General features: G+C 42.3%; 2 protein-coding genes across 3 annotated transcripts in view; one reads left to right on the top strand and one right to left on the bottom strand.

The window, feature by feature from the left end:
* The window catches only part of LOC117152236, a 26156-nt gene extending 20793 nt beyond the window's left edge, over positions 1-5363 (top strand). Inside the window, exon 2 of one of the 2 annotated variants that reach the window (XR_004462550.1) lies at positions 5119-5230. Coding sequence is in view for 1 of the 2 variants with exons in the window: in XM_033323258.1 (XP_033179149.1) it covers positions 5119-5337 (219 nt within the window). In the remaining variant the exon portion in view is untranslated. Of the gene's footprint in view, positions 1-5118 lie in introns of both variants that reach the window. The other variant, XM_033323258.1, reaches the window with a different exon arrangement.
* The window catches only part of LOC100740353 (RNA-binding protein Musashi homolog Rbp6-like), a 101760-nt gene that overhangs the window by 41579 nt on the left and 37320 nt on the right, over positions 1-22861 (bottom strand). The gene's annotated exons all lie outside the window — the stretch shown is intronic.

Below are 22861 nucleotides of genomic sequence, written 5' to 3' on the forward strand. Positions count from 1 at the left end.
TTCGCGACTCCCACCCTCCGGTGGCTGCTCTTGAGAGACCAGCCAGCAAACTCCATTTCTACCCCCGGCTCGAGCCACCGTCTCCCCCACCGCCACAGCCGACACCTCCCCTCGAAGGCCACCCCCAACGAACCTATCTTCCTGGTCAATAACCTCGCTGTGCCGTGTGCCGTGTACCCGCGACATAATCGGCTACCATCGCGTTTCGGATCAACGTGCTTCCACATAGCACACGTGTCTCTTCTTTTCTTCTTTTTTTCTATTTGCACCTTCTAAATTTATTTCCGTACGCTGTATAGCAGTTTTGATTTTCTTCTTTAACGCTGGAGTACGTATCGTTCTGTTACAGTTAACGCACAACGCTTCCGGATAATAGTTCGTACTTGATTTTAGGATGCTCTGCGCTAATTTCAAGAGCTCAGTTTCCATCGATTACATTTATCGCGCGAAATATATATACTAGCTGAAAACTGGGTACTTTAAAGTAAATACAGCCAGACTCGTAACTAATTTTCGTTTTCTAAAACCGAACAATAGCAACGCAGGGTTGAACTTCGTCTCGTTACTTTCTAAACTTTCTTTCAGTCGTTCTTCTTACTTATTGGTCAATCTTCGTGTAGGTGCACTAAAGGCGTATAGGTAAATTTAGCTCCAAGCGAACTACAGCTTTAATGTCGAACAATTCTGCGTGAATTTCGAAATAAAAGTATTCGAAGAACGGGGATCACAAATGACGTGGAAAGAAATATAAAAATTGAGTGCCCGGATTGTTCACGCTAGGATTAAAGAACGAGTTTGTATTTCTAGAGGGGATGAAAGAGGAAGCGATTGATCGACGAGTATCCGGAGCTCTTATTCTCCCGCGTTGCATCACAGTTTCGTTCCTTCTTCACCCGTGTTTTCCTTTCTACGAGGTGAGAAAAGAAACGACGACGTCGTTTTATCGAGTGTCGCCGACGCGCTACGACAACTTCTTATTTGCTCGTCTTCGTCTATACTCGTTTCAAATGAAAATTTTAATTCGATTCGGAATTCCTTTACCTTTCGAATCTCCTTTCGTGTCTATCGCGCATCAGAGAACAAGTACGTGCGCTATCTTCGTGGACAAAAATTAACGTGATACGTATCTTCGTTCTTTAAAGACGGTCATATCTTGGTTAAATTGTATCGCGCGTCTCTGCCAACTACTGATACGACGGCAGAAATTTCTCTCGCCATCCTGACTATTGATCCTCTCTCTAGCAAGCTGATAGAATTGTTACAACCTTCCTTCCTTCGAAACGCGTTCCTGCGTTTTCCCCTCAACTGCAGCAGCGAGTATTCTACGGCTGTTGTGTTCTTCGAAATTATAACGGACCGATCCAGATTCCGTAGACGCGACAATTTCAATGAAATTTCGTGATATTATCTGCTTTGAAAGCATACAAAAACGAACGAGGCAGAAAATTTTGTTGAGGCTATAGAAGAAATATTCTCTTAGAAATGGAATACGCGAATAAAAATAATAAGAAAAACGCGATCGGATCGATGAGGGAATTTTTCGAGGGCGAGAACGATGTTCGGCGAAGAGAGTGCCATCCGTAGGGTGGCGCCATCTGTGCCGGTCGTCGGGAAACTCGTCTTAAAAATCACCCCCCTAAGATCAATACACCGTACGGGTAGACAGTAAGTCTACGGAACGCGACCGAAATGCCCCAGAAGGTTACATCTTTTAATTTTCACCGCTTTTCTTGATAATTTAGAAACACGGTGCAAGCAGAATGCGGGTACAGCGTGTACATAATAATTTCTCGAGTACGACCACGTGCATAGTTCGAGAACTTAATTGTAAAAATTCGGAACTTTAATTAATCTCTCTCTCTCTCTCTTAGACGATGTATACCTTTCCATTTCGCAATTCGAATTGACCGATCTTCTCTGCTGAAGCAAGTATATTCTCCGACGTAGTTGGAAAACGGAATTGAAGTATGTTATTAGAACAGCGATTAATAAACTGTGAATATCCACGCAGATTCAGATTATCATGACGTTTCCACTAGAGGGATTGAATCCAAATATTATAATTAACACGCTGTACTCTGAACATTCCGTACAATCCTGCGTATTACGTACATTTTCTACGTTCGATTTTTCCACGTATGCACAAACATCCGCAATCTGATTAGCTTTTCGTTCGTATTTCGCCTAATATTCCGCTGTTCGTAACAATGCCGAGCAAGGTTTCTCTGTTTACGGACGAATCGGCGGACGCAGGTGTTCGAACGATTTAGAATATCACGCGCTTTGGAAGCCATAGAAGAAAAAGGAAGGAAAAAAGGATGCATAGTAAACGAGCGAGGAAGACCTGTGAATTCGGGTCAGGCATTTGGCTTACGAGGGTAGTTTCCAAAGGTTTCCTCTCTCTTTGGAATCTCCGCTTTGCGGCTTCTAACGAGATAATTTGATTTTCAGGTTGCACAAAGCACTGCTTTCTCTCTCTCTCTCTCTCTCTCTCTCTCTTCCCCCTCCTGTCTCTCCATCCTCTTTCCGCTCCACTCGAGATCTCTTATGTTTTCACACAAACTTTTTTCACCGCTTAATCGGCAGCAAAGTCAGTACGCGGCCGATCAATCGATCGATCGCCAACTGTATCGCGAGTACGATGTATCGTTTCATTAGATCACCGCTTTCGACATGGTTCCACATAGATTTTTAACGAATTACGGTTTTTCGATAACGAAAGTTTGAAAAACGCAGCCAACGATGGGCAAAGAAAGTTTTTAGGTAGAACACGATGGAACAGCCATTGTTTGCAGTTTCAGCGATATTCAAAATGCATTTGGAATAGATTCAAGTTACATACGTGTACAACCTGCTAACAATAACGATCGATCACCATTTGTTGGTATACTTTCTCGCGGCATGAGATGCGCAAATAATTGTTTTAAAATCGAGCACAGTGCAACGAGCATAATTAAACTTGTCGTAACGTCGCACGATTTAGTTTTCATCAGTAATGTTTTTTCACGCTCCGAATTCGCGTTTTATGGCATAATTCCTCGTGGAGAACACGTAGAATTTCAACTGAAATTCTACGCATTAGTCTTCTGAATTAGTCGCGTCTAATTTGCGATTTGCCAGTCCAGTTTGCGTTGAATTAAAATTAAACGGTTCACATTGTAACATCAGACCTTAATCGCATCTCTGTGCGCGTGTTTCCATTAATTAATTCTTTATCCTAATTTCCATCGTTGCAACGTACAATGAAACTTTGTGTGATAAATGAAAGAGTCGTTTCTGTAATTTGAAGATCATTATTTAGAGGCACGACAAATAGAGAGATGGTTACATAATTTGTCGAAAATCACTTGTCCCAAAGGTAAAAGGTGACTCGTTTGGTGGCGGATTAATTCACGAAGTCCCCTCCTACGCCGCCAATTCGAACGATGGCGCCGCCATTATTTGGCATTCTTCGTTCCTGCCGCATTCAAGCTTCAGCAAAGAACAGCAGCATCGAGGGCGAAATCCTCGCTTCGTCGGATCGTCGAAATTCTTCAAAATCGCTATATTACCTTCGCATCCTCTCGCGTCGTTCTAAACAAAGCAACAGATTTTCGAATTCGAGCAATGGCAAAAATGATTCCTTCAGGCTTTCCCCGTTTCCTCGTCGTCGAAAAAAATTGTCAGGATGACTGTTGAATTTTCAATGTGTGCTTCAGCAGAGGAATGAAACTGGAATTAATTAAGGCTAGACGACTACGGACGCGCACTTGTAATTATAATTGCCGCCACGCAGACGGTGTCGCGTCACCCTACGAGATCTACGATCATTAGAATCGCGAATCGAGCGTCGATCAATACGAAGAACAACTGGACCTTTCATTTCAATATCGTTGCACCGCGAACGATACTACTTCTGCGGTCGATATCAAAAGCTATACTTTCTGAAATAAAATTCTTTTCCTTTCTTATCTATCTTTACACCATGATATAATACCGTCGAATTTACTAAAAGTATTCCCTCGGTGATATTGACCGCAAATGAATTTAAAAGACATACACAATTTCCTGGTGATAGAAAGTCTTTCGCGCAGTTCTGGCGACTCGAGCATTTTTCCAGCGAGCATGAAACAATCATGCAGGCTGGATGATTATTCGAGAAGCGCGTTGTACAGCAGAACGGCGAGAAACACAGGGCTTGGTTTAATATTGACAATGGCAACGACAAAGTTCCTAACGGGACTGGGGCTGAGGGTTTACAGAGGGGCGATGGCACGGAGTAAGCAGCTTATTGCGAGCGACGCAGTATGGATTTTCAGCGACGTTGCTGTTTGACGTTGACTTCTATCCGATGCGCAGTCGAGACATCTCTACCGAAAAACTCTTACATCGCTGGATGAAGGCTGGCATATCCGCGAAAGCTTCTTTCCTTTGTATCATCCCGAATATCGAGACCAACTTGGTCAACTACTACACTTGTTCCTGACACTTTGCTGTCGTTTCATTGCACGAGAGATGTTTGGATAACCGTCCACTCTGTTGCTTCGTGCATCTCCTCTTCCTTAGTTCTATCGCTTTCTCCCTTCTTTTTAACAACGATCGTCGGGCGTGTATTTTAGACTACGGTTATAGCAAAAGAGTGTTCTGACGATCAGTTATTTCGATGAATATATCGAAACAAAATAAATATGCATAGAGAATATCAAAGAATATGTAGAAAATGTTTGTAGATAAAACGATGAAAGGAATTGGAGTACGATGTCATTTTTCAAGTTATATACTATTTCATTTTACTTTGAGATAAAAATCTAAATAAGTGACATAGAATATGGATAGGATTTCGGTTGTTGCGTTAACAGAATGTGAAAGACGAAGCGTGAGTAAGTAAAGTACAAAATAAAGAGAAAGATACGTCGGCTCAAGGACATTTTTATACGCGAACCTTTTACACCGCTTTGATGTCTACAGTCTCTATAAACATCCTCACGTATCTTCCGACACTCCGTATAGATTCTTACGCATGTATGCATACATTTTGATCTCTGGGTGTTTCGTTCGTCAGAACAGCAGTTCATAGGATCAGAACACGCATTCATTGTAATCATAGTATAACGTTTAACATGGTTCCTTCGTTTTCAGATAATCAAACGACACAAGTTGAAGCCAGCGATTCACTTGGACAATCGGTACCGGTTAATGAGAAACGAGCCTATGCTGGACGCGGACGGAAATGAAACCGATCAAATCGGCGAGGACGAAACTGCACCACCTAGCCCAGAGGAAATACTCGCTATAATGGAAGAAAAGGGTCACGATTATTTTACCATGCGTTTACCACGGCTAAAGATTACGGAATAGAAAACCTTGTATCGCGTTCGAATTATTTTCTCAAATACCAATAAATAATTTCTCCTTTCGAACTTACGTTCAACTAAATGTAAACTTAGCGCATCTATTCTGTTACATCGTGGAATCCAGCTTGTTGCACAGTAGAAAAGAAAAGAAAAGAAGTAAGAAATAATTTTACGAGCGAAGAATGCTAAGATATCAGGTTTTATAAGTTGACGTATGACCTGGCTAGAAGGAAATAATATTTTTTTCAAGATATAGGCCAACTTTTTCCATGCGAAAGAAGCGTACACGCTGTATCCATGCGGAAGAGGACCGCGTAGCTGGCACGCCAGGTGTGTGGTAGTTTGTAGAAAGCGAGAAGCGAGCAACCCTCTTTTGATGTCCGATGGTAGCTAGTCCAACGTAGGTAGGCAGCTGTTGCACGTTCCACTACGAGATTATAAAGAGCTGTACCGTGAAACGATGCTTCGATGAAAATTCTCGACACTTTCAACTATGCTCCGCGTATACACAAAAACAGTAATATCCTCTCGTTTTTCGCGCTTCTCGTTACAAAGTTCCAGAGTTTCGGTATTCTATTCCGTTTCGTTATGGGAGATTCGGTCTGCTGTTGAAATTTTTTTGCTGCATAATTCTTGCTGAGCGAGTATGCATCATTCACGTCACTCCAACATTTCTATACAGTCTCGAGCAGGCGGGACAATTTTAATTTTCGTTGGAATATGTCGATACATTGGATGCATTAGACCTCACAAAAGACAGACATTTCTCGATCTACGGATCCAATAAGGGCGATTTGATAAGGAAAGAGAAAGCTAGTCAATGAATGTCAATCAAGCAATGCGTATCGCGTAGACCCACGTCATTCATATTCACTTCCTCCGTAAACTCGCTTTAATCAGTTACATGGAGGAGAATCAGTTAATCCGTCGTTCGGAATTACCAATCTCTTGAACGCGACACTTTCTTTATTTAGAATTTCATATATCTTCACTCATCTTCATTAAAAATAAATTACATTGTATTTACGTTTGAAAGGATCGAAACCGAAACCGATTTAATTGAAATTGACTTGTCCTTACTAATGTTTAATTCTCTATTTACAGTAGCTTCTGAGGGTTCGTATTATGTGGAAACAAAAATTGTCACGTACCAAGCAATCCAGCAATTTCCAAACGATAATTCGCGCTCGGTTTTCGAATCGAGCGTGACTAAGACAGATTAGCGGACACCGAGAGATACGAGGCTCTATCCCGGTCGAAAATTATGTAACACACGGAGAAATACGTTCGAATGAACATTGACCGGAATGGCGGGCTCGTCTATTCTCGATATCGATGTCCCATAGACGGGTTAAATCGTTCGCACACACCGCGAACGTTTCTAATAACCAGATAATTTCGCAACGATAATACAATCCAAACCTCGATCTATGATCTCACCCCGTTCACGGGGGTATAGCGTGCTACTTCGAATTAGTTTTGGATAATTTCCAGCACTTTGTAACTAGCATACTAACAAACGATCGTGTGCTTTATACGAATAAAACGCTCGTCGTCGCGTGTAATTTGGATAAAATCCAAAGCGTTACGCGATTTCGTCCGTTATCATTTTATTCCAAATAAGAACGCGATTATATTCGGAGTTTCCTGGTTCCTTGCGCGATGCATTCTTAACGATAACGCTAGAATTCTTTTCGCCCATTAGGGAAATCGATAAGCAGAGGTGAAATATCGCTTCTTCGTTAAAAGTACAGGTAGGTATACGCGTAGGATTCTTCGGCATTAACGGTACAAAGAAAGGTACTGGCCGACACTTCGCAAACAAGTTGGACTCTGAAACTGTGTCATTGAAAACACAACTGACCATCGCAGGACTATGGCTTATTTCCGATATAACGAGTATATAACAGGATTGATAATGACTATATGAAGGTCAGGCCAGGTGATAGTCTGTGCAAAGCGATTAAGAGGGGCTCCCTTAATGCGGCGAAAGGTAGGAAGGTAGGTAGGTTAGCGACAGCTGTTACTCGTCCCTGCACGAGAGGCCATACATCAGAGCTATACATTAGACAGCGTGTTTGGATCGTTTAACGCGGTTCAGCAAGTGGACCCTTCCACGAGGTTGCAGCCTGGACCAGGCCTGCGTTACCTCCGACATCGTCGTCGGGGGCAGCATGTGCCTGGACAAAGAGCTCATTCAGCCACGGACAATGGCCTTGGCTGGAGAGGCCGCTGCAACAAGCCTGCCTCCTGCCTGTCTGCCTGTGCCTTCTCTGTCTTCTCTGCACATGGCCTGCAATCAAGCTTTCAGAATACTATTTTTCCAATCGATCCGACATATCGGGCAATCGTCATCGATTAATTAACACATTCACGACCATTTTGTATTGAATCGATTTCATCAGGTTGAACGCAGATTAACAACGACAATTATTCCGCATTGAATCGATTCAACCGGGTTGAATGGTAATGTGTATTGTTGTAGTATAATGATGTACAGGGAGACTATGTTAGAATATGATTTCGAGATTAGGAAAATTCAATTATGTAAGCAAATTCAAATATTGTGGTTGTGCGATGAATGTGACGACAAATTATTGAAAGAAACAAAGAGATACTAAGGTTGCTATTTTGTCTTTTCCTTGAATCGTCACGTCTGTCCTACGCGACGAAGGTTGCTAACTGCTTTCTCGATAATGCAAGTACCGTTTTTCTGTCCATTCTATTGTCTTCGTCGACCGAGGCTATGAATGAGTGACAGAATGCAAGTCTAACGGATCGAAAGTCGACAAATGAAGAAAGAGATCGAAAGATGCCAGTGAAGTTTCGCATGGACAAATAGAAAGGAAGGAAGGATAGAAAAAGAGGAGCGTTCATGTTCCCTTTTTCCGTCCATTTCGAAAAGCCCTTTTAGCGAGCAATTTACAGACTGGCTCTCAGACCTGCTATACCGTACAGCGTACAGCAACTGACGGTGCGCGAAAGGGAGAGCGAAAAGGAAAGAAAACGAATTCGCTCGCCGAAGCGGGAAAGTGAATCGACGCCACTGTTCACGACCGAACATGCCTCGTTTATGCTCTTTCTTTCTCTTCTGCTTACCTTCTCGCGGCAAAATGTAACCTCAATCGCATGGTTGCAACAGTGTCTCACGGACCAATGATCTCTGTCTAATCTAGTGATAATTCTTAGTTGAAATGTTTTAGTAATGTTGAAAATTAAAAGACTGAAAAACATCGCTAATAAGAAAAATAATATCGTAACTATTCCCTCCTAGCAACTTATCTATTTCGTCTCAGATATCTTCAGTTTATCATATCTATTTTAATATCTATTTCCATTTCGATTGCTTAAGCTCTGTTCGTTTTTTCAAATGGTTTCATTAAAATTCGCAAAAGCGAAAACGCAACAGTTGCGTCTATAACCTACCAACGAGAGTCAGATAGCTAAGTTTTAGATAATTAACCGTTTGAGTCCCACTGGTCATTGAAAGAATAGGGCCGAAAAATCCCGAACTTGTTTTAATCAATTGCGAAGAGAAACAAGCGATACGATAGCGCTCGTCACATTTGTTACTTTATGGAATATATCTATATTATTATATATGTGTACTACTAGTTTATAAATATTTCAAGTTTTGTTCAATAAAAGTTATTGAGAAGATAACTATGAAATGCAAAATACCGTTAGTCGTCAGTAGCGTTCAAATGTACTGGGACTTTTCGACACAAAATCTAAACAGCGCGATCGCGCTACTTGAGATTCAAACAGTTAACCTCCTAGGTACGATACGCCACTATAGTGATTTTCGTGGATGTTATGTTATATTACGACGCGCCACTATAGTGGTTCACTCTACTGATTCATTCGCTTACCGTTTGAACCGTCTGATCTTTTTCATTTGTCTTGCTTCACACTTTTTTTGCCCTCACAACATTTTATAACAGTGTTAACAATATACAGACAACATATGGTCTTTGTTTTTGACATGCCAGTGTCAGGTATTAATTGTTGCTTTTCGTTAAAATAAATATACCATTATTAGATGCTCTTTTTAACATGCCGATCCTTATCCTTATAATTTTTTAGAATCTTCAACCTCAAAATGTCGCTTCAAAATGGAAAATTAAGAACAATTTGACAGACACTATCGCGCTATGAGTGTGAAAATTGTAACGTGGGTCTATGTGTCGTACTGTGCTTTAAAATATATCGCACTCAATTATATTATTAATTATTAAAGTAAATTATTAAAGTTAAAGTATATGCATCGCATTTTTAAGAAAAATTATAATTTAGTTATCAAAAACTTCGTTCCAATGTGCTTGGGTGAGAACGGCATTATCCGTCACACATTACAGTGATGTATCGTTTACGCGTAATTCGCGTCAAACTCTACCGTACAGAGAAACAACCCAGCGCAAAAGCCGTACCTAAGAGGTTAAGAGGACACAACGTATGCGTGAATATCAGCAAACGTATTAAATCGCTACTTCGTTAAAACTGCAAAGAATTTGAAAAGTTTGATACGCAAAGATAACACGCACATGTGGCGAATCGGCTTAATTCGCGCGGACATTCCATTAGAAACAACGGCGAACTTTAATTTCCGTTGAAAAATCGCAAACTCGTTACCTCGTACCGTTAATTAATCGCATCCGGAACAGCAAAAACCGTTCCAATCTTTTTTCTAAACGGATTAACACTTGTTGATCGAGATACGCACGTTCCAGGCTGTCGCTGGTTTAATCGTGGCGCGTTTATCGTCACGCGAACGCACAGAGCAAGCGTTTATGTTCGCTGTACAATAGTCAACGTGTTTCTTAGGAGGAACATCAGCGAGTTTGATTAATACGTGTTTTCTGTTCGCATTATCGGATATTCTCTCCGAATGAAAACGATAGGAAAGTAGTCGATGCAGCAGCTATTACGGTGTCTCTCGATCGCGGTCACTATTCTTTTCATTTTCACCTCGTTACTGCTCGGAAAGAACTTTCGCTGGAGTACGTAATAAAATCCTTGCTGGTTCCCCTCTCTCTGTCGCGCTCGCCGCTAGAAGGGAGCACTTCAGAAGAGTTTATATCGCGGATCTGGTATACACCATCGGCGCGCGTCTGGCAAAAGAAAGGCATGCCACTTAAAAAGGGCGTGGTGTGCTTTCTCGTGTTCCACGGGAATAAGTACATCGTAAATACGTGTTATTCCTCTGTGGACGTTTCGACCACTGTGCGAATGCGATTCGTGGAAAAACAGTGCGATCGTGGCTCGACTACGAAAGAAAAGAGATGTCTAACCAAATAAACTCTTTGTTTCGGTAGAAAACTACTTGAAACTCGCGGGTCTCTAATAAAAACTTGCGCTTATACCTACATTCACGTGCTACACGTTAACGCTGCAAATATCAATGACAGTATCGTTTACTTTGACAAAATCTTTCGTCAAGTAAATATAAGAAACATGTAATAGTTGCAAACTTTTGATTGGTAGCATCCAACTTGCATTTTTGTAAATTTTTTCCTTTCGTTACCTAAGTCATACTTAAGTCATACTAAGTCATAAAAAAGTAAATTCCAAAGATACAGTTAGAAGGCACCATTTTTTATTTATAGAATAAATCAGCATAGTTATGAGCGACTCGTGTGTGACATCATAGACGAAGACGAAGTCAACATCGATTGAAATCATATGCATTTTTAAATAACATAACTGCCGGTCGTGCCTCGTTTGCCAGAAAAGACAGTAACCTGGTAAACGAAGCGCTTTATACTTAACCGCTAATTTAATTCTCATTGCACTCCACTTTCATCGCGTAAACGATCCCATTTCAATTTTAAATCGATTTTAACAACTTTCTCGTTGTAAAAATTGCACATATATCGCGAGAAGCAACAAACACCCAAGTATTAAGAGTCGTTAACGTAACTAACAACGTTGTAACTCGGTTACGTTACCGTTGCTCCGTTATACAAACTCGTTACCAAGTAATCTGATAACGAGCTAGTCAATTAATTAAACGCGATATGAACTTATTGTGACGCGAATTGTATCAAATTCCAAACCAGCCAATAACCGCGTCATCGAAATTGCTCGTCCGGCCGCTTCTCAAACCGCGCCATGTTTAAAATAACTATCCGCTTCTCAGCTGACCTAAACCACGCGATACAGCAAATATAGACAGTTATGTAGCAAACTAGAGAAAAGAAATGGCACTAAAGGCGTATCGAGCATGCGTACAGTATTTGAAAGGACTTCGCAGAGTCCCATTCTTCTTCTAGGTACTGGTTGCATGAGCCGACAGAAAAACGGAGACAGACAGGACAGCGTGAGATGCTAAACAAATGAGAAAACCGCAGGTAGAGAGATAGAAAGAGAAAGAAGTTAGTGGACAAGGGGCATCGGGCCCCTTGAGAGGAAGCGCAAGGAGAAGGAGACGAGGGGATAATCGACGGGAGATCGCGGCGAGAGAGGAGAGAAAATAAAGAAAAGAGTAAAAATCGGGCGAGGTGAAGGAATGCTCGGCCTTGGCGCCTACCGGCTGCTCGAAGAGGCCTCGCAACCTCGTCTGTCCGAACGAGGAGGCTAAGGATAGAAGTCGCATCGCGCCGCGACTCTCCTCGTGTAGGTACTTAGGTACTCGGAGAGCAACATTTTCACCAGTGTGGGAGTGTATGTACTCGCCGAGAGCAGCCGGTCGTGACAATGAAACTCGCGGACGATGAAAAGGAGGCGAGATTACGTAGGGTAGAATCGCTCCAATCCGAAAGAGGATTGACTGCACTCTGGTCTAGATGGCTAGACATGTTGGAGATGGCGCGTTTGGCGATATCTTGGTGTTTAATACCTCGATGAAATGTTCGCAAGTATTAATAAAAGCGATGCAATTTTACAGTCGAGAAGAAGTTTAGAGTGGAAAAGAGTTTTAAGTGGAAGACAGGCTGATCTGTCGATCAACCAATTGTAATATCAGCCTTTTGTGATGGCAGTCAATAAAGTCAATGAGGCGAGCTAAAGGAAAATGCCTTGGATGAAAATTCTATAATAGGATTCGTAGAATAGTAGGGTTCACAAAGTATTGTGAACTATCTGCTTTGTCATGCACGTTAAAGACTTCTTCTCGACCGAACACTACATGGTAAACGTAGTTCACCAAAGAAGCCTAAGGTACATGGTACGCGTTACCTCATCGAGTTACCAACAGATGTGCGGATGTTGTAACAAAATATATTTATAGAAGTCACATTTTTTGGCGGTAACGCGTGCGTTAAGTAGTTAGATCGGTGTAGTCGATTATAAATCCTGTCTTATTGATTTTTCAAGTACGAGCGTACCTACACGCTAAAATAAGATTGACGTCGTCCATTTATACATTCCTACACTCCATCTATTTATACGTTACAGGAGTTTATGGATAGAACGAAATTCTTTACCTTGCACCCTCGTATGTTATTCTTAACGTTCATTAGCTACACCGCCAGCGATAGTCATCGAATTTGATTTGATATTTCATCAGGCCGATAACCATCTGACGTTTATTAGATTCCGCCGCCAATTCTGCCGAAATTTATGCCGACGGCTTTAATAACGCCTGAGCGAGTGCACGATGAATTTAAATTGAACGCAGCAATGTACCACGGCGCCGCCGTGAAACGTGTATTTCGAAAATGGCGCGCGTTCGCAGGCTTTCGTAAGCGACCACGTAAAAAGAATTTACCGACGCGCGCGCAGTTACTCGTATCGTTATCTCTAAAACATCGACGCTTTTTACTGCGAAATGCACGGATAGATTTCAACTAGAACTTTTTCCATCTGCAACGCATCAATGATTTCTTTGTGAACGGAAATGGTATCGACCGCAATTCTGTTTCAGATACTTTCATTTCTCAGAAAGTAAGAACTGGCAGATCATTTTCTTACGTTCCGAAAAACGACGATGAAAAATCTTAAGAAAGATACCGCAGAAAATTATCGATATTTGTACGCATCCTGCTAGGAAAATAATCCAACGATACGTGAATGAGAACGAACGGAAAGGAAAACAGAATATAAAAGTCCTACCCAGCATTCCAAGCTCGTAATTTATGAACGTTGATAATTGAATTTCGTAGCATCGAGTACAGAGAGAACGGTTGTTACGAAATTTTCTTCCAATTATGAAACTGGTGAGTCGATAGCGTTCGAGCGAACGTAACGGAAGGCTTCGACAGTAAAATGTTTCCTCGTTCGTTCGGCTTTGTTAGCGTGCACCACGGCCCACGGATTCTAAGCCAGCTATAAAGAAAATCTCGGACGAAGGGGAACGCCGACAGATATTACCAGCGCCAGGCTAAAAAATTTGCGATCCCACTTACATATGCGACGAAAGTGAAAGAGACGGCGCTGTTTCCGTATTCGGTAATTATAGAGACTTCATGGCCGTAAGAAAATCAAGATAGTACGATAAATTGTAGAAAATAAGATTAACAATGGGAATTCGCACGAACTTTATTTTTATAAATAATGAGACGAGTTTTATTACGTTTAATCGGGGCAACTAAAATTAATGAAACTAGATGTCGATCACTTGGCCCCGATTTATAAACGACAAAAATTCGCATGGCCTATTTTTATGATCGCGTTAACGGAGGTGGATTCACGCGTTTGTGTTTGAAAAAGAGTAAATTAATTTCGACGCTAGACGGAACAAAGTAGAGAGATGGTATATAAATTTACACATCAACTCTGGCTGTCTCAACTTTGGATACGGGAGCCCGCTTAACCTGAAAGAACGGCGAGTTTTCCCGACGAAATTTGATTTACGACAAATGGGTTTGTGTTGGAGCACCAACCACGGATAACTTGACCTACGGACCCAATGCACATACGAGAGAACAAGAGTTTTTCACTTGATCTATATACCGTCGAATTTACCCACGCCATTCATTTCGGGCATTTTTTTATTCTGTTCGCTTATTCACAAAGTTACTTCAATCTCCACCGTTTTACAATTCATGATTAAATACTAAGCATGTATACAATTTTCGATCTAACGAACACCCGTTTATTGTTGCGGAAAAGTCTGAACTCGTAACGATCGTTAATTATACAATATTGTATTAAACCAATTACCATCGAGCCGCATTTACGAGGACCGAAACAAAATAACCAGAGACTGCCTCGTAGTAATTAAAGAAAACTACTTTTCAGATAAGACTCGACCCTAACCTTTTTAAACGCGCCATCATAAGCCGTGCTCTTATCTTAGGATTGCATTATTAATTTGTCTGGCCAGTCTTCATTAACCAGGCACAGGAACTTTAACTCGAGCAAAGACTACAAAGCCTCGATCGTTCGATCTCCGACGGAATTCCATTACGTAGAATCAATTAGACCGTAGGAGCTCGAAGTTGCGTTTTTTAAGTGCTGCTCGATGTCACGTTTCATCGTCGAAGTCGTATGAATCGATCGCTTGAGCCGCATTTTTCGTTTTCGGAGAAAGCATTTCTCGAAACGGTGTTCCAAGCGATGTGTTGCATCTTGCATTCAGCTCCGGTTTTCGATGCTCGATTGCATGTAGCAGTGATGCAAATGCATCGTGACACAGTTAAACAGGGGAAAAAAGGAAAAAGAGCGGATAAAGGGAGGAAGGAGGGAGAAAGAAAAAGAAAGGAAATTCTAAAAAGCATTACTTTGCGCTTTCGAGGGACGTTCATCGAAATCCATCAGGCACACGATTTTCATCGCACGAGTACCGGGGCTTGCAACGACGCGAGTCGAAAACGCAACTCGCTCGCCTTTTTTCGATGGCTTTCAAGTATCAAACGCCAACGCTTTTCGAGAGACGAAGAGCGATCGTGATTCGCGAACGAGATGAAAGAACCAAAAAAGGAAAGAAAATACCGACGAGTCAGTCGAGCAACGAAGTTCTTCAGGGAGACTGGCGGACGCGAATGTAATGATCTTACTCCTTTTGAGCATGAGTCTAATATATCAATTCAGACCTCTTAACGAGTAATTGTTTCAGATCGAAAGAAATCTGGTTTTGAGGTATACGAGTTACTACGCACAAGACTGCAGGAAGACCCAGATCGTATGTACGTATAAAACTGTACGAAGGTGAAACGAATCTAGTAAGTCGATGCTCGAAAAGCATTTCGATCGAGTCACGTTACCGAGCTACGTTATGTAAGTCATTGTCGTCGTAACGATTTAAATCGATACATCTGATCCCACTAAACCACGATATTCAAGGTTGCATGTTCAATTCGATTACAAGAAACGTGCTATGTAAACGAAAATTCCTCGATTGCTTCACGAATAATCGCTGATACGTATTTGGAAATTTTGAAGTCGTTCTTTCGACAGCACGAAATACTTTCTTGGCTACTGAAAGAAAGCTAAAATTTACCGTAACTTCCGACCTAAACCAGAGTGAATAATCCACGCCTTCGGTAAAGTCACTGCCAATGAGACCGTGAAGCGATTTCGGCGATGCCAAAAAACACTACGACAAAATCGTTAATGGACCATCGAAGTATGGAGTGTACAATTCTGGTTACTTGTCGCGGACCGCGTGTTAATTTAGGCCGTAAAATTAGTGATCGTCCAAGGCTGCTTTATTTCTGACTCGAAGTCTGGCGCGAAAGCAACATCTTACGGACGCGTACGCAGACACTGAGAAACAAAAAGCTCTTTTCCCTTGTACGACTTTCGTCGAGATTTTTCTCGCGTGTGTTGGAAAATTGCGTGCAACGTGAATTTTTAACGGGAACTTTTGGACGAACGTGTATCCACCGGTTACACAGAAATAACGTTTTTCCGGATGAGCGACTCGAACAAACGGAAACCTACGCTATTGTAACGAATAAATCTTTGGAGCGCGATCCCGGTGCTCGATTCGGTTCAGTTCGATTATCGAGCAGAAGTCGAACCGAAAGCGCGCTAGTTCGCCAATAAAAGAGAAAAGTGAACCGTCTCGGTCCAACGAGCGAACGGCGACGAGTGCGTGTTCCGTCTACCATAATTTGCTTTCGACATTCTTGATCTTTATCTCGGCCGTGCGTACGTACTGGAAATTTAATTTCTACGGAGAATTTTATTTCTTTGGAGAATTGAAACGCTAAACAGCGAACAATCGAAGAGTTTGCGGCGATAAGGTGGCAGTTCCGATATTCAAACTGCGTTTATTGAAAGGTGCAGAAAGTTATAGGTTTCGTATGAAGATGGCATATCAAAAATATAACGAATACATTCTTATCGTGTTAATGTAACTTAATCCAGCATAGGTTCTCCAATTTTGCGAATGTAAAGCGTAAAATATATTTTATGGAGGCTCTCATATCTTTCAATATGCTGTGAAGATCTTTTATCTGCTTCTTCGGAGAACCTGTCTAACTTCCACTTTATTAGAGTGAACGTGTATGTATAGGCTTGGACGTGTTGAGTGAAAGCGGACATTTCGTGAAAAATCGATTGTAAGTGAGCTCTGTACGAGGACGAAGGAGAAAGAGAGTCGATCTACGAGGTGTGGCACTAAATCGGACTTTAAATTGTATCCGCTTTGTTTCCTTGTTTCTATTCAACATTACGGACGCAGCGTTTATATCCGTAATAGTATCCTCTATTCTCGTCAAAGCTGTGAATTTTACTTTTCCATGGGGGAACATTAATTTCTGGAATAATACCTACGATCTACTCCTACGTATCAGACATTTACATCCGTCGCCTACGAACACCGCCGAAGAAGCTCAAATTTGTATGACATTTCGCCTACTTTGAACAGTACTTTAATTAAAGTTGCGCAAATTAACGATATTTAATATCGCGATTTAATAACACGAACAAAATTTAATCACGGACAGAACTAGCCGCGAATGGCTCTAATTGAATACCTCTCGTTCGCGGGATCAATAAATCGGACGATAAAATTTCTCGAGCGACCTGACGACGATTTATTCCCTCTCGATTGGTCGAATGGTGGATGCACCCGGTATATATCGCGAAGGGAAGTTCTCGGAGTCGAGTCGAGCTCACTCGTAGAGGTTGTAGATGAGAAGAGAATTACGAACAGAGGGAAAGAGACACAGAAGGGGTAGGAGAAAAGGAACAGGAGAGAAGGAAGGAAGAAAGGAACACAGAGGAGGGGGCGGAAGAAAGAGGGAAGCCAAAGGAGAAAGAGAAGCCCGATAGTGCCACCACGTGCATCGACCGAGGTCTTTGTCTCTGGATACCACCGGTGGTTGGCCGATTCCTCTCTCTTTGCTAGGCTGCTTTTTTAGGCACACGAGGTCCCGGTTCCACGACTAACTAGCTCTATATCTTGCGTATCGAACGTTGCTCTGATCAAGATATCGGATATGGGAAACCAAAAAATATTCTATGCCAGGATTAATCGCCGAAACCACGAAGGATCTTCAACCTGCTGCGTTATCGCGTATTCTTTCAATCAAACCGAAATCAATCGATGTTTCTAGAAGTTAGATACACATTGTTTTTCCATTCAGCAAGTGTATATCGATTTCGATTTGACTCTAATACATAGAGTTTCAGACAGCTGGCGCCAAACTTCGGTATATATTACTTAACAAAACTAGTAAGAAAGTTTCAATAGATATGTGTCCATTTACTCGTTTCAAAGTTACAAGACTTTTTCATCGATCAAATATCGACTGTTTCTGCTTACAGCGTTGACGACAGATTACAATTACAACTCACAACGTTCGATATGACTTCCATATTCGTTCAAATACATGTTTCGGCTTCCTTATAGAATCGTTATTTCAATACCACAACTTTCTGAAAGAGTCCGTACAAACAGTCTAAATAAGAATCTCTAGAGGCACAAAGCGAGATCGATGGACGGTGCGCAAAAGATTGAAAGAGCGAAGCACTCGGAGACACGAGCCGACGGTGTCTTTTAAAGACCGAGAGAAGCAAAGAAAAATTTCCCGATATTTATCGGGGCCGGTGTGGGAGTCACAACAGAAGTGAACAGCAGTGACATCGAAAGCACCTCGAGCGCGATACTCCAGCGAGGCAAATAATCGAGCAGTCGCGGCGATGGCCAGACCCGGTTTAAAAGCATCTGACGATGTCAGTGACGGACATTTATTGACACAACATTCGCGGATCGTAGCCAGCCGCGCTGGTTATCGACTGCACAAGTGCACAATGACGGACATCCACTGGTCGAAGAAAACACGTGACTCGATCCCTCTCATCGTTCCTCTCTGTTTCGTCCCGAAGCTTCCATCTGGCTGCGCCGCGCAGCCCGGACCCGCTCTTCTCTTTCTCCGTTCTAGCAAAACCAATTGCGTGTTTCGTGCTTCTCGGTAACCGGCCGACCTATCGTCCAAACTAATTACAAGCCACGCTTTCCATCGAGAAACAAACGACGGCTCGCTGGCTCTCCGTCTGCGTTTATCATGGGCTTTCTGCCAGAGAATCGCGTCCGGGAATTGCATGGCAAGAGAAATGAAAGTGAAAAACCGTGCAGAGACTATTTAAGCTCGATTTCTGATACCTTCCAAACTTCGCACATATCTACACCTGCTTCCATGTATAGCATCTTTTTCTATCTTCTTCAAAATTTTAAAAGTATCTCTTGCCTTAGTACTTATATTTTTAGGAGAATTTGATTGATCTATCAACTAATCTTAAAAGAGTTACTTTAAACAGTTATTAAGATTTGCGCTTAATAGGTTTCCTCCAGTTTAATCATAAAGCGATCAAAATTTTTGCTCAAGTTCGATTCCTTCAGTCGTATCCAGAAAAATTCGAATATGCGGAAATATCTGCATTTCAATAGTTTCAATTCCTCCCTCCCCAATAACATTAAACCGATTCTTGTGCAGGAATTTATTGGCTTACCATTTGTAACAACTAATGATTATATATTTTCCTACAGGCACAAGCGTGCGGGGAGCACGTTAATTAATTACGAGATATTCACGGTTCGAATTCCGTCACAAAAATGTTGACATTCCAGAGGATCGGCGATTTGATGCACGACGATTTGTCGAATGAACGTTACAAATACTCGACGAATGCGATACGTCGGGGTTGCAGTTCCTAATGAAGCCTCACTGAGTAGCTTTTGCGTCACTTCGATAATTTGACTACGCATTTGCCTTTTACCCTTAACCTTTTGCACGAGTCACGAATAATGCGATAATTTACATTGTTTGATGCGATATTGTTCGCGTTCATTCGAGTCTTTGCGTTAACATCAGAGAAATTCCAATAATTAATATTTGTACATGCAGCATCAGATACGCAAGTAGATACCACTTTTTTCATGGTACCACTGTTTATGACTCATTGAAACAATAGGAGAGAACAGTCAGGCTTACGTTTCAATTAAAACTTTAGCCATGTACGTCAGTAACCGCGTTTCCTCTTGCCGTAAACTAAAAAGTTTCGTTTTCTACCGTTCTACTCCACCGAGGATGATTCTTGAACGCATATCTTTTGAAAATTATACTTCTATAAAGCCAATTATACTTCTCAAATTGCAAAGAGAAAGAGAGCGAAAGACTGAACAATCCATAAAACAAAATTTATCTTTATAAGACCGCAACCGAATAAACGTGAACTGTTTTAGTTTAGCTAGTGAGAGAATACAAATAGAGTGACATAGTTGGCTCTTTAGTCCAGCGTGATGCAACGTATACATCATTTGAATCACGTACAATATATATACAAGGATATATGCATATGTACCCGTCTCGTATGATAGGGGCGATACAGCGAGGTCATAAAATCGATCAGGAATTAAAGTTTACATGTTTGAGAAGCAAAACAAGTACATATGTAATTGCAGACGGTTTGAGAGATATGAGGACCTCGAGTCTCGTACAAAGCCAAACGATGATAGCTCGGAAGAACCAGTTCTTCAATGACACATTGTTGCGCTACTAACAATGATGGAAATTAATTATGGAAAATTGACACAGGTGTCCGCATGCATGCGGGCCACGTACAACAATACGTACGGCTAGATCAATGAGTATCGTCACTCAACGCGTTAATTTACGACCTCGCTTGATTTTTCTCGCCTTGCTCGCGCAAATGCAGCTGTTCATCTCGTTTTCCTTCCACGACCTCGTAAGAATATCTTTCGTATTATGTACTTACGTACTAACAATTATCCTGAGCTTTTGTAGCATCAACAACAAAAGAGAGGAATTTAAAGACTGTCATTGTCGTTGGCATTTTCAGAAATCTCGTGAAGGCGATACCTTCAAAGTAATTTAAGGAAACCAGAACAAATTCGTTCATACTTGTACCGCGTCCAAACATACGACACGACAGTTTGCACCAAGATTTAATTATGGAACATAGCTAAATACAGCCATATGCAATTATTCATGCTTTTCCGATAAAAGTATTAAAAACGGTAATACTACGTGACGTACACAGATTTATGTAATCCTATATACCGTCGACGTCAATGCGCTAGGAAGTACCAATAAATATTTTTACGTAGCTTCTGTATAGACAAATTTTATTGCCGCGTAGTTGTCGATGGCAAATCAGTGATTATTCGATGCAGGCAATTTTATTGCGAAACGTAACGAGAGCTTAATTACCAATTATCCATTCCGATTGGCGAAATTCACTTGGAAAGTTGTCGCGGACCTCGCTTTCGATTACCGTCGAGGCAATGTCAATACACAATACACAGTCGGTTGCTTTTTCATCGTCATGACGACCGGGTTAAAGAAAATCGGAATCACAATCACCTAACCTAACTGCAAGCATAACGGCCCTCGGTGTCACGCTACTTCCTGCACCCTTTCCCTGCTTTCTGTTTTCTTCCCCTCGCGAGCCTCGTCGAATTGGCGTGTTGCGTTGCCAGGACGACCAAGGAGCCTCTTGATTAAACGAAACGCAATTTACAAGATCCGAATCGTGATTCAATGGAACCTTCAACGTTTCTTACATCTCTCCCTTGCGTCGTTTACCATCAGGCTGTTTGTCTTTTTCTCTCTTTCTCCGGCTGTCCGTCGAGCGAAAAGACAGTATGGCGGAACGAACTCCGATGTCGTCGTTCGACACGTGAGCTTTTTTGTCAACTTTCGAATCGGTCTGAACGCAGCTATTCTCGTTTGCACACGATTGATTTCTCTGAAACCAGCCAACAAGGGCTGAGCCACGATCCTTGTAGGTATACACGCGCGTATCTACACGTTTGCACGCCGTACATACATCGGGGCTGAAAGAGCGAGCGAGTAAGGCAAGAGGGGAAAGAGAGACAGAGATGGAAGATACAGGAGGGCGAAAGTGCGACGGAGAAAGGGAGAAGGAGCAAAGGGGGAAAGGACAAAGCGTCGACGCGCTCGAAGTTCGGGCGTACCTCCTATCCCGTAGAAACGTGCATACGTCTCTCTTTCTCTTTCTGTTTCTCTGTCCAGCGTTTTCCGTCTCTTGTTTGCACACAGCCGACCGCGCGTCCTATCTCTTTCCCATTCGTGAAATACATACATACGTGCAACATCGAGCGCACACATACACCCGCGCACATCGCGATGCCAGTTGCACACGTTTTTGTTTCCTCTGGCCGGTTTTCTACGCGAAATAAAGCATGGGCACAAGATCAAATACGCAAGCAGCGTGTACATACGTGAAGCTCATTATCAAGCGATTCGAAGCGAGCATGACAGACGAGCACGACGAAAACAAACAGTCCAGAATGAAAGGGTTAACGCAAGGACAAGAAAGAGCACGAACATGAACATGATCATGAACATGAACATGAACATGAAAATGAACATGAACATGAACATGAAAATGAACATAAACAGGAATGCGAACACCAGGACACGGGATGGTTGAAGCGTGTGAGATGCAGCAGGACGAGACGCGTATTCACTGCCAGAGAAAAAGCAGGTCTTTCGTACGGTGAACATACAAGCGCGCGCGCACACACACACGCACGCATGTGACATACAAAAAGAAAACGGACAGGGAATTGCCGTCGAACGACTTGAACCGCAAGGAAAAACGAAGGACTAGTGGTCGTTTGCTTACCCTACTGCCGGGAATGTCGTATAGGGAAACATCGTTGGACGCGGTCACTTCCAGGATCCTTGTCGTCGTTCGGTTCTCAACCGGTAGACTCTTCTCGATGTACCTTCTCTTTTACGTTCTCCTCGCACTATGTCTCGACGTCACAGGTTAAACGAACCACACACAACCACTCGATACGATATATAGACGCACAAGTTCAAGGTCGTGACGATACGAATATAACCAAACGACGAGGATGTCGCGTCGGTGGGCCACGATGACGCGCGACCGTGCGTTACGGGCTGCCTCTCTCGGTACCTAAATCACAGTACCGCCAAAACGCAGCAACTGGACCGGCTAATATTCGCGAATTAGAACCGCACACACCGGCCAACTCGAACAAGCCGACTCTTCGAGACAAAGGGTCTCTCTGTTACGCCGGTATTCGAACAGGCTGTCGCTGACTTTTGCCTGCGCATACGAAGTAACTGAAAGAAAGGAACGGCGAGTCGTGATGACAGGAACGACGAGCCGCGCGAGTCGGG

This window comes from Bombus impatiens, unplaced genomic scaffold (genome assembly GCF_000188095.3).
Source record: "Bombus impatiens unplaced genomic scaffold, BIMP_2.2 scf_0872, whole genome shotgun sequence".
Classification (NCBI taxonomy): Eukaryota; Metazoa; Arthropoda; class Insecta; order Hymenoptera; family Apidae; genus Bombus; species Bombus impatiens.